Source organism: Hibiscus syriacus, unplaced genomic scaffold, assembly GCF_006381635.1.
Source record: "Hibiscus syriacus cultivar Baekdansim isolate YM2019G1 unplaced genomic scaffold, ASM638163v2 tig00111582_pilon, whole genome shotgun sequence".
Classification (NCBI taxonomy): Eukaryota; Viridiplantae; Streptophyta; class Magnoliopsida; order Malvales; family Malvaceae; genus Hibiscus; species Hibiscus syriacus.
The window spans coordinates 11,641,002-11,661,534 of record NW_024063126.1 but is presented as its reverse complement, the minus strand read 5'-3'; the positions used below and the strand labels follow the sequence as shown (position 1 = coordinate 11,661,534).

General features: G+C 31.7%; 2 protein-coding genes across 2 annotated transcripts; one reads left to right on the top strand and one right to left on the bottom strand.

The window, feature by feature from the left end:
* The first annotated feature begins 307 nt into the window (after window positions 1-307).
* Window positions 308-2,318, top strand: LOC120165276 (cycloartenol-C-24-methyltransferase-like). The gene is made up of 12 exons (XM_039174828.1): window positions 308-374; window positions 481-554; window positions 625-709; window positions 804-859; window positions 934-988; window positions 1,072-1,119; window positions 1,187-1,270; window positions 1,369-1,485; window positions 1,569-1,646; window positions 1,736-1,861; window positions 1,963-2,060; window positions 2,129-2,318. The coding sequence occupies exons 1-12, from the start codon at window positions 372-374 to the stop codon at window positions 2,190-2,192; spliced, it is 888 nt and encodes a 295-aa protein (XP_039030759.1). The 5' UTR covers window positions 308-371; the 3' UTR covers window positions 2,193-2,318.
* A 7,724-nt stretch (window positions 2,319-10,042) lies between these two features.
* On the bottom strand, window positions 10,043-11,085 carry LOC120165175 (N-terminal acetyltransferase A complex catalytic subunit NAA10-like). The gene is made up of 2 exons (XM_039174755.1): window positions 10,771-11,085; window positions 10,043-10,491 (listed from the first exon to the last, which is right to left on the bottom strand). The coding sequence occupies exons 1-2, from the start codon at window positions 11,068-11,070 to the stop codon at window positions 10,180-10,182; spliced, it is 612 nt and encodes a 203-aa protein (XP_039030686.1). The 5' UTR covers window positions 11,071-11,085; the 3' UTR covers window positions 10,043-10,179.
* Window positions 11,086-20,533: the final 9,448 nt, after the last annotated feature.

Here is a 20,533-nt window from a genome sequence, read left to right as displayed (position 1 = left end):
ACTGAAAAAATCAAACCCAAGACCCTTTACATAAAAGATCCTACTTTTAACCACTAAATTAAGTTAAAATTTTATTAAAATTTCATCAAAATTAATGTTTAAGTAAATTTAGCAACAGAGCAAGTATATTTGGTTGCTTATCTTTATTTCCTTATATTCTTAAGTCATGGGTTCTAGATTGAGCATTTCATTTTCTTTTCATAGTCTCCTATTCCCTCCCCTCTAGATAAGATTAAGATTCATTAAATGTTTTTCGAATTTTGTAAGTGTTTTTGAAATGTCGTATAATATTATGTTAACGATTCAGGTACGAGAAATATCATGCCTTTTATGGAGGTGAAGAGGAAGAGAGAAAGACCAACTACACTGACATGGTTAGAATTGTTTCTCTTTCCAACCTTGCAATCAATCATCCTTCCAACCTGCTGCCTGATTCCTTTGTTTTGCTTATTTTCAACTCATATGATGTTATGAATTCAGGTTAACAAATACTATGATCTGGTCACCAGCTTTTATGAGTATGGATGGGGTGAATCTTTCCATTTTGCTGCCAGGTATCCATTCATTCAATTCTATAGTATCTGCAAGGTAGATCACTGCTGATCATTATCATTGTTTCTGCAGATGGAAAGGGGAGTCTCTCAGAGAAAGCATTAAGAGGAATGAACATTTTCTTGCTCTACAACTTGGCTTGAAGCCTGGACAAAAGGTTTTCCCACTTCGTTAGGGCATGAAGCAATTGCACTCTGAGTTTTCTGTTAGTTTTTTTTTTTTTTTTACTTAAGCTTCTACTTTTCTTCTAGGTGTTGGATGTTGGATGTGGAATTGGTGGACCACTTAGAGAAATTGCTCGATTCAGGTACATAGCAGTTTGTTTTCAGTTCTTATTTGCTTTATCTCTTCTATATTATGTTTTTATGGCGATTGCTGCAGTTCCACATCTGTCACTGGGATAAACAACAATGAATATCAAATAACCAGAGGAAAGGTGAATATCCTTCATTCTCAAATAGATATGTCAATTCATATGCAGCAAATGTTTCTGATTGTAAGTTTATTGGTCTTTTACAGGAATTGAACGGCATTGCTGGAGTGGAGAAGACTTGTGTTTTTGTGAAGGTTGGTAATTTTCTGTGTTAGTTTGTAATAAAGGTTCACAGTTTCTTATGGTTATTGTGTAATGCAGGCTGACTTTATGAAGATGCCATTTCCTGACAACACCTTTGATGCAGCTTATGCAATTGCAGCTACCTGCCATGCTGCGGATATAGTATGTCAATTCAAATTTCCCCATCACAATCAAGATCCTTGTTTTGATTTGATTGTTTTCTTGTTACACCACCTCATCAATTTTCTGTTGTGACATAGTACGGATGCTACAAGGAGATTTACAGAGTACTGAAGCCGGGTCAGTGTTTTGCTGCGTACGAGTGGTGCATGACAGATGCTTTCGATCCAAATAACGCAGAACATCAGAAAATTAAGGTGGGCATCTAAAAGGGTTGAAAATGCTACCAGTTTGTTGTGCATCCATGAGTATAGCTTAAATGGAAGTTTTATTTATATAGGCCGAAATCGAGATTGGTGATGGTCTACTCAGGTCGACTAGACAGTGCCTGGAAGCTCTAAAACAGGCTGGTTTTGAGGTAAAATCTTATCATTGTCTCCACCCTGCACCCATCCCTTTTACTTAGTCCTTTTTAAGTTGTTAATTGTTTTATGTATCGAATTCTAGTTAATTTGGGAGAAAGATCTTGCCAGTGACTGCCCTGTCCCATGGTACTTGCCTTTTGACAAAAACCATTTATCATTGAGTAGCTTCCGTCTAACACCTCTGGGACGCTTTTTCACTAGAAATCTGGTAAAAACTACCAGGCACCAGACCTTTCCATTCTCATGAACTATGGACTTATTACTAAGAATAGTAAGATCTTACCGGTTATGGTATCGGTCTGTCTGTAGGTGAAGGCTCTGGAATTTTTAGGATTTGCTCCCAAGGGAAGTCTAAGGGTTCAAGAATTTCTAGAGAAAGCTGCAGAAGGGCTGGTTGAAGGTGGCAGGTGAGTTGCATCTGCATGATATGTTTTGAGAATGTGTTTCCTTATATGGTTATTCGTTTCGATTTCAGGAAAGAGATATTTACGCCTGTGTATTTCTTTCTGGCCCGTAAACTGCTTCCGGACAGTCAGTGATGCGGCGGCGATGTCAGGTTGAAAAGCCGCATGAATCTATTATCCAAGTTGAACTTAATTTGGCTGTTCGGTTCATTATCTGTAATAGTGTGTTTACTTTGATGCCTGTCGTTTGAACATTAACTGAATCAGCTGAAATACGTAAATTATTGTATTTTAATCTTTCTCATATGTTTAATTTTGTTGAAACCTTATGCATTATATGTCATGGTTCAATATTTCAATATTTATTGGATTATTAATACTTATTTGAACAATAAAATATTGGAAATTCAAAATATATTTTGTCCTAAGAGGTCATACACCTGTAGTCTTCTAGATTTTGTACCCCCGGAAATGAGGAAATCAAACACTTAATATTGTTACTCTTTTCATACAAGACTTTTAACTTCAATAAAACACTACTAGAAAAAAGCGCCATAACACTTTTAACGAAGAGAGACCCTCCATTTATAGTTGAAAATAAGAGACAAATCAGTAAAAATATCAGTAAAATTAAGAGACACTAAATTCGCGTTGCGATTTTCATTTCGCTTTGTGATTCCCTCGTTGCAATTTTCATTTCGTATTGCGATTCTCTTATTGCGATTTTTATTTCGCATTGCGATAGTCATTTCCGCGTTGCGATATTCATATTCGCGTTGCGATTTTCATTTCGCATTGCGATTCTCTCGTTGCTATAGTAATTTACGGTTGCGATAGACATTAAGATGATTGCGAACGTCATTTCCGTGTTGCGATAGTCAAATGAATGCCTAATAAGTGATAACAACTGAACAAATCATAGCAATTTTCAAACTCAAGTTACTAATACATGCCTAACTGAAAATGTTAAAAGTTCACACATAAAATCCACATAATATAACGTTTGCATTTAAAAATCACCTAAGTTAACAGTCCCAAAAGGTGAAGCCGGTTGTGATTGGGATTTTAAAGATGATTGCGATTTTAATTGCCTTTTGCTTGACACCATATGAGCTTTGGATTTTGATGATGATCCATATTTTGGTAGAGGAAAAGATGATTGTGATGGCACTGGTGATCCACATGTCAACCTTGTATGATCATTTTCCTTGCACCGACTACATTTCGATCTCTTCTTCTCTTCACCCTTAGACGGTATACGATCGTGACTTTTTGGTCGGCCAGGTAGACTTCTGTCCATGGCTGGTGGCAAAACTGTTTGTAAGTCATCTGGTATGTCTCACTCAGAAGGATGTGGAATAGGGTAGACAATCTCGCCATAAGTCTGTCGATATACTTCTGTAGTGTAACAATCCATAGCGTATGCGCTTGAATCATCTTGGTTTAGATGAAGATAAACTTTTATAACATGGCCACACGGATAACCAAATGTTTGTCATTTCATACAACCACACGTCTTTGCATTTAGATCGACAAGCCTATTTAAGTTATTATCCAGTACTTCAAACAAAGTGTTTGAACATGGTTCAACTCTCCATGACGTTGACTTCACAACACGTTTCGTTATCTTTTTTTTGTCCATGGTGTAACACGATGTTCCAATGTTCCTGTAAATTTAAATAAATAATACTTAGTAAAATATATGATAAGTTACGAATTTAAAGAAATAATACCTGCATGGTTTCTTTTCTTGTAGTACCACTGTTGAATAGAGGCTCGAAAAAACTCCATTAACATAGTAATGGGTAATTTCCGGGAATGACGACTTAGAGCGTTGATTGATTCTGCACTATTAGACGACATGAAACCATATCTTGCTCCAAGTTGATGTATTCTTGACCATCTTTCAAACTCGACATCTTCTAGTGTTTGAGCACACTGAGGCAAAACACGTCTTAAACAGTTTATATGCTTATTAAAATCCACTTCCCGATAAGCTTTTACAGCCTTCCAGTATGTCCATTTCTGATTTTTTATACCAGCAGACCTTGATTTTAGATTTCTATACAAATGAACATCACAAAGTCCATGAAAAGCATCTGGGAAACACCTTCTAATAGCGTTGTCAATTGAGTTTTCCCTATCGCATATGATTGTCAGATTGCTAATAGGACCTATGCAATCCCTAAGATGCCCCATAAACCATGTCCATGAATCAGAGGTTTCAGATTTGCCAACCCCGTATGTAACACCCCCAACCCGTATCCGACCCGGATACGAGTCCGAAGTATCACATTGACTTTTCAAACATTTATTCGTATAAAATAGTGAGTAATTTAAAAACTTTGATAACATTTAAATTATTTCAAAACGTTTACAACAGATATCAGAGTTCATACCATTTATATCTTTAGACTACATGCCAACTACACTCTGTAAACAGTACATACATTTTCTGATCTGACATTTGGTAAGGAGAACTGCCCTGTCTTGCTCCGCATTACTCTTTATTCTTCTCGAAACCTACGTGTGAAACAATCACACGCTAAGTCGTTGACTTAGTGAGGCAATAATTAAACATATAACAATAAATTCATGAACGTGCATTCATACCATTGAATCATGACATTTCAATATGCATGTATCTATTGCATGATAACAATATATATAATCATGTCATACACACACGCAACATATCTTCTTGTATTACTTTCACTTTTCGCTTGTCTTCCAATTGCATTACTCATGTATATTATTATCTTTATCAACATCATTATAATTCAAGCTACACATGACATATCACCATAAGTATATACATCACATATATCTTATACATTACATTCTATGTTATCTCTTATTAGCCCATGTGCACCTGTGAGAACTGTAGATATGTGAGTCTATTGAGGTTGTGCACCACTATGCTGTCACCGCAGCTCATATAAATGTCCCGAAGGACCTATCCAGAGGTCACAAAGACCCCGGTAACTATCCAGAGGTCATAAAGATCCTCGGTAACTGTCCAGAGGTCATAAAGATCCTCGGTAAACTGTCCATAGGTCCCGAAGAACCTAGGTAAACTGTCCATATGTCTCGAAAGACATAGGTAAACCCTCGACTCTTGGCATGCCAACTATACCTATTAGCTCTCGTATCATATAACATGGGCATTATATTCATATCACTTCACATATTCACATGCACATTTCACTTTTCGTATGATTTCATAATCATCTGTCACGTAGCTTATAACACTTCTCTTGTGTTCATCTGGCATGTAACTCATTGTCATCTCTTATTCTCATATGATTCTCATACACCAAGTATATCACATAGCTTGTTACCTATATAAATATTTTCTCATAACTTATCATCACATAGTTCCCATAACATTTTCCTATAGATTCATAAATCTTTACCATATGACTCATGTATTATATGTTCATTTCCGCTCATATATCCTCTCCATATAACTTATTTACATGTTCATATAATCACTTCTGTCAATGTCTCCTCACTTATATATCATTCTTATATTGCCCTATAAATCAATGTTATTTAACTTATCTCACTTTTCATCTAATCTCATAAGTTGGTTATACAATTCCTATATATATATATATATATATATATATCTAACTCATGTAATTTATATCCTTTCTCTTGTTATCATATAAATCATTGCTATTTTACATAATTCATGCTCCTATAATTTATATCTCAGGTTCATATAACTCATCTAATTCCTATAATACATAAATCATTGCCATATAACACATATCATATAAATTCATACCACCTAACATGTAATACAACTAAACATATTCATGTAATATAAACATAATCATACAATCATATATTCAACATATTGGAAACAGACTTGTCGCAAGTCAAATTTCCATACACAATACGTATATTCTAATAGTACGCACTCACCTGGCCTCACTAGTCAATATCGATCTGTTATCTTTCCTTGATCAATCTTACTTGCCAAACGTTCCGGAATTGCTTTATGCGTAGAATCTACATACATGTACATTTTGAGGCAATCATTAGATACCTACACCTTGTAATTGGATACTAGCAACTTAAACGAACTTATTAAACCAATATTCACATTATCCTTTAGGGGGAATCGGTTCCCTACTATGGGGGTATCGATTCCCTCAAGACATTCTGAAATTCTGTCGTTTGAAGGGGTATCGGTTCCCCTTGAATGGGTACCGATTCTCCTTGCCCAGAAATCATATTTTTAGCTCGAAAATCACTTCATTTTCAGCCCAACACTTCATATATCATCTCATTTTCATTCTTAACTCTAGTACACATACTTAAACCAATCTATATTCATTTATTTTATCTTAAACCTCAAAATCCTACCTTCCATATGTAATTCAAGAATCATATCAAATTTTCTATATGTTCAAAATCAAATTCTATCACTTCAAATCTATTAATTTAACCATTGACAAGTCAAATTTAACTTCAAATTTTACTTATCAATTCTTTTCCAAAGTTTCATATAAAAACTCCAAATCTTTAATCTCTCTTAACCCCTCCATTCTTTGATTTTTACTGTAACCCAAGCTTTCCTTATGTTTATCCATCAACTAAAGATCAAAACCAAGCTTAAAATTCAAATAATAATCAACTAATAAAACTCTCACCTTTGCCTTGCTCTCCCACGCATGAAGAAGAAGAAAGGAGAAGAGAACTCTGGATGTTTCTCCCATTTCCCACGTGTATATAATTCCTTAAATGATCAAATGACCATTTTACCCTTTATTTCCTTTAACAATTACAAAATAACCTTCATCATATGTATCCAATAATCATAGAACTATTTCATTCTTCTATTTTAGTCATCAAATTATGAAACTTTACAATTTGGTCACTAACCCATAATTTGAGATGTTACACCGTAAGCTATTAGCAGTATCCCATTATTAGCATCCATGGCTACTGCTAATAAGTTTACTCCAAGATATCGACCTTTTAAATGTGCTCCGTCAACTATAATAACTGGGCGCATGCAATTAATAAACGAACGAATCTACAAAATCATATACACAAGAAATATAATCATTTAAATGTGAAATGCATGTAACTAACAAAAATGAGTCAACAAAATTATATTGATTTACTAACCGCAGCACCAATGGCGATAAACAGCAACTCAAAGCGTCCATCTCTATCTATTTTGATATGATTTACCGACCCAGGATTTTTCAGCTTTAAATTGTGACAATAAGCCGGCAGTTGGGCAAACGATGCTTCTGGCGACCCCCTCAACAATTTCAAGGCATAACATTTGGCTCTCCAAGCTTGAGAATATGAGATACTAATCTTGAACCGATCATTAATGTCAGTCATAATTTCATGTCCCTGATATACCCTACCATTCAAAAACATTAACTCAACCAGAAAACCACCCAACACCTTTTTGTTTGCCTGACTATGGTGAGGAAAAACTTGGGTTCTTGAACATGTATGTTTATCAATAAAAATCTTAACTTGAAACATTTCGCAATCTTTTATCCTTTTTGCAATCATACGCCACATACAGTTTTTGTCAATCATACACTTTGTTTTGAAACAATCTTTGCTTGATTTGTTAACTTTTAGTTGATAGCCATCTTCCACACATTTCGTATACAAAGCTATCTTCAAGTCTTCCTTTGTATCAAAACAATCATCTTTCTTGATACGAATAATTTTTGTGTAACAATCAACTGTTATCTTTACCAACTCTTCTTCCGGTATCTGAAGTAATTCTGGCATATTCCAGTTATACTCCGTGGCATTTTATTCGGGGACTTTTCTTTGGAGATTTCTTCTTCTTCTTTTTCTTCTTCAGTGTTATATGAATTACAGAATGGATGTTCAACATGTTCATTTACAGTCGTAACTTCCTCCTCATTATCATCAACAACATCTTTCTCGGCAACGGCTGTTTCATCATCAAAATTCGGGTATTGACCAATATCAAAATCATTACACGCAGGGTCTGTTTCTTATTCTGAAAAATCATCAAAATCCGAGTATTGACCAAGATCAAAGTCCGGGTATTGACCAAGATCAAAATTCGAATACTGAATAATACTCACAATTTTTTCTGTTGGCTCATCATCGTCTAACTGGTCAATACGAAAACCGGAATTTGGTGCTGAAAGTTGATTGGGATTTAGATTATGGAAAGTTGTGGGTTTTGAGATTGTGTTTGGTATTGGAAATGTGGTGAAACAATATTTGCTTGGTGATGAAATTGTGGTGGAACCATTAAATTTTGAGCACCATAAACTGGGGTTGAAAAACTTAGTTGATTACTACCCGCTACTGACCCAACTTCACTATTTCTAGGTTTAACAACATACAATGTAACATCATCACTTGAAACACTAATGTAAGCAATGAATCGTTCAACATCTTCATTGTCGGTTAACAAATAAACTTTACCATTTCTCTGATAAGATAGCCTAAATCCACTTAGGGGCTCTAAATTCAATTTATTTGCAACACGTAACATTAGAGTTTCATAAATTAACTTTTTTAATGACAGTTTTAGTTGAAGATTCATGGGTAAAGGCATATATTGTAAAACACCATGAACATTCTCTCATGACCCTCCAAAACACAAATTTATCCAAACATGATCAACATTAGATGATTTCATTATTGTAAATTAATTTACTAAACAAACGAGCTGCGAAACTAAAACCTGTTGCCGGATGGGGAAGGATGTCGTTGGATATAGGAACGGATGTCGCCGGAGAGAGTGATAGATGGAGATGGAATGAGTTGCGATTTAAGGATTTAGGTTATGAGTTGTTGATGCTGCGTAGTTATATACCCAAAACATTTGTGTTGCGAAATTAAAACCTGTTGCGAATTCAGAAATCGAGTTACGAATTTGAAATTCAGTATTGCGATAGTCAGAATCGCGTTGCGATTTACGTATTCGCGTTGCGAATTAGGAAAATCGCAACGCGAATTTGGGAAATCGCAATACGATAGTCAGAATCGCGTTGCGAACCTGAAAACTGATTAGCGATACCGGAGATCGCGTTGCGAATTATCGATCGCATTGCGATTTAGTTGGTCATTTCGGCAAATCTAAAAAAAATTGTTAAAATCGTATATTATAAGGCAGTTTTGGTCACTGAGGTTATTTTCTCAATTTTATTTTGTTGTCTACGAGGAAATTTAAGGATTTAAACTTTTTTAAGAAATTATTTTTTATTTTTAAAAACAGTAACTAAATGTATATTACATGTTAAATAGTTATTTCATAGATTTTTTTAAAAAAACTTTGGAACTTAAATGAAAATTAATATAATTTAAACACAAATATTACAGTCTAGCATTTTTAAAAAGAAAATCTTGGTAAATACTGATGCCATGGCAAAAGAGACATTTGGCTTCATCCAGAGAGAAGGTCCACCTTTAAGCAATTGTTAATGGTGAAAGGACTATTTTGAAAACAATAATTCTTATTAACCATTTGGGGCATTTCCGAAACACCACAGGGGGAATAACTTCATCTGAAGCTCGGAAAGAACTTGATAAAAGGCAGTGGAGGTTTGGAAAATATTAAGGGTACATAACAAAGTACCATGGCACATACTTGTTTGGCAGGCAGTCCTTGCTACAAAGGATGGTCACCAATCATGAGAATACTAGGGTATCCTAGGATTATATATTCTATGTCGAATTGATACTGAAACCAGCGACCATCTCTTCTGGGGTGCGGATTCAAACAAGGTTTCGATGCAGTCAGTTACAACTATTGGCAAGAGCCACCCGATCAACTCAAGGGCAAGTCACTTGAAAACAGTTTTTCTAGACTATTAGAATGGCTTCATTTACATAATAGGTAGGAAAGAAAGAAGAGGACCGATTGTCGTCCACCTCAACAGGGAGTAGTTCTTAGCAGATTCATCAATGATATAAGTTCAGATACGAATGTCAGTACTTGAAAAAGGCAGTGTACCATCTAGCATTCTCTTATTGGTTTGATACATATCAGTTTAGTTTTCTTTGAAGAACACTTTGCTTACTTGGATAAATAGAACTCTTAATCTATCCAACAAAAGGAACACCCGAACACTCGTGTTTACCTGTGTAATCATCCTGCTTTCGAATTGGATTTTGTGCTAGTTTTCGTCTCCATTTTTGAGTCCCCTCTTGTTTGAGTAACTTGGGTGCTTCTTGCCTCACCCGAACAACATCCACCACCATGGTGATGGTGGTGGTGGTGACTGTGTTGATGACTCTGCTTTGCCTTCAATTGCTTCCGCATGTCATATGCATCCTCCCCATCAGCATAGTATTTGGCCTCAACATCATGAATCTTATATCCCAACGTCTGGGTGTACAGATTAAACGCTGCCCTGTTACTCTTCCTCACATGTAAAGAAACATACTCTGCTCCAAAAACCTGCATCTCTTTGTATATTAGTAACAACAACAGGGGGAGAAACTCAGCTTAAAATGGGAAATTGTACATAAGCCCCTATAAAATCATAAAACTATAAGTTAATACATGATAAAATTGCATCCTCCCCCTAAAATGATTAAATTATCATTTTAGTCATGAAATTTCATGCTTCGCCCCTGAACAACAATGTAAACGTCTTCTGATCACAGTTGTAAACCCAATCTAATTTACGGGTGATATTTATTAAACGATGAAAGAAAAAGAGGTAAGGGGAAAGACCTGTTCCATGGCAGCTTGGGCGGCGCTCATGTGCTTAGTGGCGAGGCCGAGTTTGCGGTGGGTGCGGAGGACGGAAAGGGAGGTGATGTGGCCGTGGCACTCGTTGCTTTCTTCATCCATCTTGGCGAGGACGTAGCCGGCGATGCGGCCGTTGTAGTCTTCGGCGACGTAAAGGAGCTGAGGCCAGGAGAGGATGTGGTACAAATAGTATTTCATCTGGTAATTCTCGGGAAGGCAAAGTAGGTTGCACGCTTGCATCGCCAAAAGGTCGTCCATGGTTGCCTTGCGAATGCACACCATCGTGGATTCTTCTCGCTGGTTTTCTTTTCTTGCCCAATAGAATTATTCGGGAGCTAGGGTTTTCGATTCGGTTTCTGCTTGGAATTGGATGGCATGGCTTAACTAGTTTTAATTAATCGTTTAGGGTTTTGGGCTTGGATTTTCAAACCATATAGCCCGACTTTATGGTTCGAAGCATGGCCCAACCAATTTAGTATTTTACAAATGCATCATGTTAAAAAATATCTTAGTAAGTTTGGCTTTTATTATTTGTTAAGAGTGTTGTAAGTCTTAAGTGTCTAACATTTCATTTTGCGGTAAAAAAAATTCCTCTATAGATAAAAAGCATTAGTTAATAAAATGTTAATGTTCTAAAATAGGCGTATTTGTTATACTAAAATAAAATGTTAATGGTCAAAATGTTCTAAAAAAATGACAAAAGTGATTATTTGGTTAAACGTTAAGGATCTTTTTGCCCTAAATAAAACGTTGAGAGTCAAAATACTCCCAAAAAAATAAAAATTAAATTGATTATTTTGAGAAACAATTAATTTTAGTATTATGCCTCTACAAACATACTTTCTACTAGGAAATAAAAGGTTTTATACTAAACATGGAAACATATTTGTAAGATACAAATTTTATAAAAACAAATAGAGGTATTTTCGTTTATTTCGTTAAATGATAAGAAATTTGATATTTATTAAATAAGATTCTAAATTTAAACATTATAGGAGGAGAGGGTAGCACTGATCACTGAAAGATTAGTTTTATCGATAGATGCTCATTGGTCGGGTTAAGACTAGTTCAGTTTTTAGCTCAATCGAACTTGATCCAAGTATAACATTTTTCTATCCCTCACCTGGTATCTGGATTTAGAAAAAAAAATGTATACCTGATTTTTAAGGTAAAAATCTACATTCAATCTAATCCGATGCAAATATATGTATCATTAATAAAATGGACTTAATTGAAAATATATATAGAGAAATATATTATAGTAATTATCCCTAAATACATAAAGGTCAATTATATTATTATTCTCATATCAGAGTGGGTCAAATAATTTTCACCCTAAACCTAACTTCGACCCGACACGATCTTATCCTTCAAAAAAATCCAACATGACTTGATTTGAATTCAATATTAAAAAAGCGATCTTATATGATCAGATCAAATCAAAACTCATCAACTTTAATCAAATATACATCCCTAATTTTATCCTCAAAACAAAATCCAAATTAACTCAACTCTAAACTTAATTAAGATTCTTTTGATTACTAAACATCGAAAAATCATTCAAAAATAACTCTCATGAGTTGGGTTGGTGTGAACCCCGGCTCCTACAAATTGGCTATTCTTTTCTTATACTTGTTCTTAAAATTTAATTTTGAGAGTGATTCGTAAACAATTTTGATCGTTAAAAGTTTTTAGTTAACACATCCTTTATATCATAGGTTCAATATTCATTAGGAGTAAAATTTCTTTTTCCCTCTTTTTAAATAGGAATTGTTAAAAAATTCTGAATGTGACTTCATATATATAGAGTTAATTAAATTTAAACTTCCTAAATAAAAATTTAACGGCGATGTTGACATGTCACCATAAGATAATGTCAGTCATCATTGGAAAAAAAGACACATCAATAGTTATGTTGATTTTTTAAAGGCTAGGTACCAAATTGAAACATAAACTAAATGTTAGGTATAATTTTGAAATAATCAAGTTTGAGTACCAAAATAAAATAAAAGTAATAATTTAAATACTAAATGTGTAATTTACCCTTTTATTTATAACCTAATCACGTCATAATGTCGTTTAGGAATAACACTAGAAGATGACAAAAGAAACTTCAATCTTTAAGATCATATTCAACGTCTAACTTAAATTGATAATGGGAAAAGCCACTCAAACTTGTTTATGAAAAGAAATCAAACAAGAAAAGGAAAAGGGAACGGAATAAATAATACTTCTGTTGTACGAAAGTTTAATTTAAGGTTAAAAACTTGACAATTTCGGGACGTAATCAAAAATATGATAAAACTCATAAAATTTTAGGTTGAGTATAACAAAAAATATTATGAATAATATAACATTTTTTGTCTAATTAAAATGTTAGAAAAAATATAACATTTTATATTACGTCCAATCTAAAATGTAATAATTCTTTTTATATTTTCGATTACAGCCAAAATCATTGTTTTCATCTTAAATTAAGCTATTGTTTCTTCGAATTTTTCGAAATAAAGTGGCCCCATCGGGCGCTTAGAAATCAAGCAACATAACCTTTACCTTTGGTTTTCTTTATGTTTTCCTTTCAGAGGTTCTTCCCTTGCTCCGCACGCCCAGTAAAGGAACAAATGAAAGATAAGGACGCTTGGAACCTGCTTGCATTTTTTACTCCTTTTCAAACTCCATTATCATAATTGTTAGGATAAATTATACAAATCATCACTAAACTTTCTTCTCAGTCTTATTTTGAGCATTGGAGTTTAAAAATATTTAATTTAATCATTTAACTTTCGAATTGCTCATGTTTTGGTCGTTCAGTTGTTTATCTATCTAATTGTGTGTTAACTTAGCATTTTTATAATTTTTTAGACTGGTCATCGCGCCGACCATCGTTGTCAATGGCCATTATACTCGAAAATTTTATATTGGCATATTTCAATCGATCAAAGCTGATTTTTACCTTCTTTTCACGTAAATCCATAAATGTCAATTAAACCCTAAACTATAAATATCAATAAAAAAATTAAACCTTAAACCATGATCAAACCATAAATCTCATAACTTGTTTCGGCCATAAATCCTATTTTTGCCATTAACGCTCTAGTGGTGAGATGGAGAACCCTAAAGGTGAAAAGGTTGATGTCAGCGAGGATAACAATATATCTCAAAACCGTGGTGACCTGCCAATCGGATGCTTAGACCAGTGAAGAAGAAGGCCAAAATTATAAGAGAATTTTTTAGACTTTGTGGAGTTTCTATGAGAACTAAGTCGAAATACTTATAGATGAAGAAAAGCTGAGTTGAACAACATTATTGTTGGTTGAAAGTGATGTCGGACGGTGACAATTCGATGGATTGAAATTTTCAATGACAAATTCATAAAGCTTGTGGCATTTCTCAATTACATTGACACCAAATTCGTATTCATAAGGGAGAGACGAGTTCGGGGGGGGATTTTAGAATTCACCAAATACGGTGGTCTATATTTGGTTTTCTCTAGGGATCTAAAACAATATTACTTTTGTCTATATTTGATTTTCTCTAGGGATCCAAAACGATGTTGTTTTGGTGTAAATTGCCATTTGATAATGTCGTTAATTATTTAACGGTGGAGTGACCAAAACATGAGCAATTCAAAATTTGAGTAATCAAATTAAAAATTAGTAAACTTAAGTGATCAAAATAGGAGTGAGAAAAAAGTTTAGTGGTAAGAAAGTAATTTACGCTAATTATTAAAGATTTTATTAAAGAATCTCATATTTACCTAATTCTTTCTTTTACCCTATTTTTGTTGGTAGGAGTCATTCGGATCCGACTCAAATTATATATTAAATTAAGTCTCTAACCAATAGATAAAGTTTTCTCAAACATTTTTTTTAAAAATTTGAATCCTATATCTTACTTAAATTAATATATATTATTGTCTATCACGTGATCGCACTTGCAGGAGAAAACAAATTGTAATGGTGTGATTATATAATATACTTTGGTTAGTTGTATCGATGTGTGTATTGTAGGTGTACGTACATAAATGTTTATTATTTATTTTATGTAAAGATAATTAAACATATAAATATAAAATATTTTGAAGATTTTGAAGATTTTCAAATTATTATTTGAGTAATTATTGTAAATAAAACATAAAATTAATATTTTATTAAAATTATTTATTTATTTATTTTCTCACAAATGATAGCATCGACAACATATTCATAAGCTTTAAAATTAAAACATTTCAAAATAGTATTACATTATAATAAAGTAAGTAGCTGTAATATTAGTTTTTTCAATATAAAAGTGTAATATTAAAAATAATAATATCTCATTAAATACGGATATACATGTTATTAAATAATTATCTTTATATTTTTTTTGAAAGAGTGATTAAATATTTAACATAAATTTTAATTCAATATTTAAATTATTAATACGATAATAAAAATATTTTTTATGTTTAAATAATAAATAATTCAAAAATAATAAGATATCTTTTGTCTATAAATTTGAATGGCAAATAATGTGGTTGGGAAGAATTTCCCCCAGAATAATGTGGTTCCCCGATTAATTCCCCATATATGTGTTTTCTACGGTACAAGGCCAAAGGCTCTAGGAAATTCAGGCAAAAATAAAGGATACGAGATTACTTGGCATCTTCAGGTAAGTTGGCCATGCAGAAGACCCCGTGACTACTCGACGTCTTCAGTGTAGGGTGGTAGGTTGCCTCCGACTTGGAAACATGTAAGTAATAATGGAAATATTAATTATTCATTAATAACTAGGTAGGTTGGTGGTTGGTGGTTGAACGAAAAATTGTAATAAATATCAGGGAAGTTATAAAATTGGGTGTTTTGATTGAAAATTGGAGAGTAAAGTAGTGACGAGGAAAGAAGAGAAGAGGCAAAATCTGGAGAAGAATTGAAAGAGTAAATATACGAGAAAAATAGTAGAGAAATTTTTGAACGAAATTTTCTTCTAATCTATAATCTGTAAGTATTATTCGAATAAAATATATCTACTTCGAAAATGTTATTAAAATATTGTTTTAATATGTTGTTGCAGGTAAAAAAGAAGTGAGTAAGAAATTCGAAAAGGTTTTTTTTATAACATCAACTTGTCGGAAGAAACTCTCAAGTAAATGTAAAAATATATTATTTAAAGTATTTTACAATTTATTGTTAGTTATATATTTACTTAGTAAATATTAGTTTAGGATTTATTGTTATGTAAATATCATTATTATAATTTTAACATTATTGATTTAGTATTTGTAGTAGAAATGTTAAGATAATTAGATGAACATATTTGATTTAGTATTTGTAGTAGAAAAATAATATTTATTATAATGACAAAAAATAATATTTATTATAATGGCAAAAAATAATGACACCATTAATTATCCATTAATAACTCGGGTATGTTGTTAGTTGGTGGTTATTAATTATCTATTAATAACCCGGGTAGGTTGGTGGTTGGTAGTTGAACGAGAAAATATAATGAATTAGGGAGTAATAAATTCAAAGTAATAATAAGTACTTATAAAAATCCAAAGTAATAAATTTAATCATTATTATAATGTAATCATAGTATTTAAGCATTATTTTTATAAAAAAATATTGTTAATATATTTACATATATAATAAAAAATATTGTTAATATATTTATATTTTTTTTAAAAATTAATAATATTTATTATTATTTTGTAAAAAAATTATTTTCATTATAATCATAAATGCAATTTATCGCCTTTACTATCATTTATTTTAATTTATTCTGAATATCTGAATATTTATTTTTTTACGTGTAGAGAAAATGGGCAACAAATTTTCAAGATTATCCATTACAATGGACAGATTATTGAAAATGGGGTCGGAGTTATTTTTCAGTCTGGAACACCTATAAATATAATGTTTAAAAGGGACATCATATTTGTAGAAATGAAGGAGAGGATAGAAAGGAAAATCTGAGTTACAGTTGATGGTTTGAGGTACAGGTTTATGGTATGTCCCAATCTAGTCAGGTATGCTGCAATATCACTTCAAGAAGATGATGATATTATAACTATGATTGAATTACATAACTCAACAAATATTCCAATTATTAAGTTATTTGTTGAGGTGTGTAATATATCTGATGTGCTTGGGTCATCAAGAAATGCAGTTGGAACTTCATCTCAAATGGCTTTTGAAAGTCAGTTTGATAACCCGACATATAGGTCGATAAACAGCTTCGTGGCGATGTTGGAAAGTGCAAATGAAGTCGGTGGAACATATGAAGCCCCAGAGTAAGACGCTAATCGGTGTTAACCATGGAAATATGTGCTAGACCCACGATTGTAATAACATCAGACATCTACCGATTTCCATCGTACACACATCATTTACAAGTAATGACGCCTTGCACATCTCGCGATACAAGAACGCCAATATTGTCGATCTCCAACTATAGTGATGAGTATTCAAAAAGTTACCAAAAAAGAGATGATATTGTATATGAATAAGATTACCAGATTTATCCGGCATCAAGACTCTCCCGATCAACTGTAATATATATGCTCGAGTTGCATATATAATGTCTTGCTTAGTACTATAACGACCGAGCTTAAACTCATTCACCAACCATGATAATCTCACACATGATCCTTTTGTAAATGTTTTTTCTGGCACCTTCCCAAGGTACAACCCACATATTTCAAACTCGTCCTGATTATTTTTTCCCACCACTGCCATTCCATTTGTAGGGACCCGAGTTGTAAAGCCATATCCTCCAAAGTGATCGTACATTCACCACACGGAAGATGAAATATATGAGTTTCTGGTATCCACCTTTCAATTAATGCACTGATCAAACCGAGGACCAACCTATATTCTCTTACAAATGTTACATCGTAAAAGCCCACCATTTGTAAATTCTGGACAATACATTCATTTGGATTCTCACAAGTGTTCACTCGACTACAAAGGACTCGTTGTTTTTCATCCTTCAATTTGTTAATCCATGTAATTAGAATTAATTCATCGTTCTCAAATAAAATATATTTTTCGGTCATAATACCAATGATCCCAAATGACTATAAATGTGTCAATTATCTAGTCTCAAAAGAACATTTGGTTCTGCCATGCTTCAACAAATCTATAAAAAAAATTAAATATATCAAATTATAATATTAATCATAATTAAATAAAATTTAAACACAAAAATCTGATAAATCAAAAATAGATAGTCTCATAATTTATATTACTTAATAAAAAAATAATTTAAACTAAACTTACAAAACTACTCAAATAAAACTTAATATGTAAAATCAAAATAAATAGTCTAATATTTATAATTTAAATTAAAAACCAAAATTATACTAAAAAATTCATGAAAATATAAATTAAACTTACCAAATCATTAGAATACAATTTAATATATAAAATCAAAATAAATAGTCTAGTTACTTTATATTTACAATAAAAACCCTAAACAATATATTTTACACTAAACTTACCAAACCACTCAAATACAATTTAATCCCTAAAATAAAAATAATTAGTCTCTAATTTATATTACACAATAAAAATAAAAAATATAATTTAAACTTAACTTACAAAACTACACAAATACAACTTAATATGTAAAATCGAAATAAATAGTCTAATAATTATAATTCAAATTAAAAAACCAAAATTATACTAAAAATAACACGAAAATATAAATTAAACTTACATGTTTCCACTCGAATACAATTTAATATGTAAAATCAAAATAAATAGTCTAATTACTTTATATTTACAATAAAAATCCTAAACCTTAAACAATATATGTAATACCTAAAATAAAAATAATTAGTCTCATAATTTATATTACTCATTAAAAAAATAAAAAAAATAATTTAAACTAAACTTACCAAACTACTCAAATACAACTTAATATGTAAAATCAAAATAAATAGTCTAATAATTATTATTTAAAAATAAAAAAATTACACTAACAACTACACAAAAATTTAAATTAAACTTACCAAACAACACAAATATAGTTCAATATGCAAATTCATTATAAATTATCTAATTAATTTATATTTAAAATAAAAAAATGAAACAATAAAATTTATATTAAACTTACCAAAAAGTATGAATTTTTTCTTCTTTTGTTCGAACTTTTTTATCTCCTTTTTTTCCCTACTCTCTCTCGGCCATGCAAACTTTCTTCTCTTCTTTTCTCAACTCTTCCTTTCTCTCCGAACTCCCCCTATATATAAATCTCGCCCATGCATTGAATTATTGGTGAACAATAATGACACCATTATTAGTGTCCAATAATGGCACCATTATTAGTGTCCAATAATGTCACCATGATTTGGGTGCAACAGTAGCAGTCAACCTTTAATCTTCGCGCGTTCCCATGTAGCAGGCCTGAAGATGTTGCGTAGTCACTGGGCATTTTTCATGCTGAATGTTAGCCTAAAGACGTTGAATACAGGATCTTCTGCATGGCCAACTTGCCTAAAGAAACCAAGTAATCTCGTATCCTTTATTTTTGCTTGAAGACGCCGAGATTTCCTGGAGCCTTTGACCTTGTACTGTAGAAAACACCCTAGATGAGGAATTAATCGGGGAACCACATTATTCTAGGAAAAATATCTTCCCAACCACACTATTTGGGCCATTTTGCCAAATTTGAATAGTTTAAATATAATGAAAGTGTAATGCTATACGAACATAGAATATATTTTAATATTTATTAGACTTTATTTTTTCAAACTTTTAGTTTTAAGATAATAACAAAAAATATTTTCTTATGACTAAGAAATAATTTAATATAAAATTAATCTATTTATTTTTTTAAATAAAAATTTAAAAAAATTTCAAACGTGATTCAAGATGAATATAAATGAATAAAATTCGTTTATGTTTAAATTTAATAATAAAAAAATATTTTAAATAAAAATAAAATTTTTATTTTAATAAAATAATATAAAATAATAATATTTCCTACATAAATGTCAATTTGACAGAAAATAACAAGAATTTATTAAAATATAAATATTTTATGTTAAAAATAATATTTAAAATTTATCACATTATCATTAAACACCATGATTTAAATTTTAGTTTCACAGAATTGAAAAATTAAAATATCAACGATATATCTTAAATAAAAAAATTAACATGTTTTTTTAATTCGTATATTATAATTTAATCAATATAATATTTGTAATATTTAAACTTCATTTTAAAAAAAAACAAAATTTATCTAATTAAATTAAGAGTAAAGTATAAAAATAGTCCTCTGACTATAAGGTATTGTTTTGCTGAGTCTATCGACTATTAAAAGTTACAAAATAATCCTCTTATTATAAGACATTGCTTTGTTGAGTTTCTCGACTATTAAAGTTACAAAATGGTTACTCAACTATTCATTATGTTCCAAACTTACCATCTTCCGCTAAAAAAATGTTAACTTGTTGACTGAAATATTATAAAACATGATCTCATAATCTCAAACATTTATCATATCTCGGTCAGCATGTTAATGTTCAGCTCAGACGATCGTTAATTTTTTAACGAAAAAGGACGAGATTGGAACATAATGAATAGTGGGAGACTATTTTGTAACTTTTAATAGTCGAGGAACTCAACAAAGCAATGCTATGTAGTTTAGGGATCATTTTATAACTTTTAATAGTCGACAGACTCAACAAAATAGTAACTTATAATTGGGGACCATTTGTGTGCTTTACTCTTAAACTAATTTTAATTGATACTAT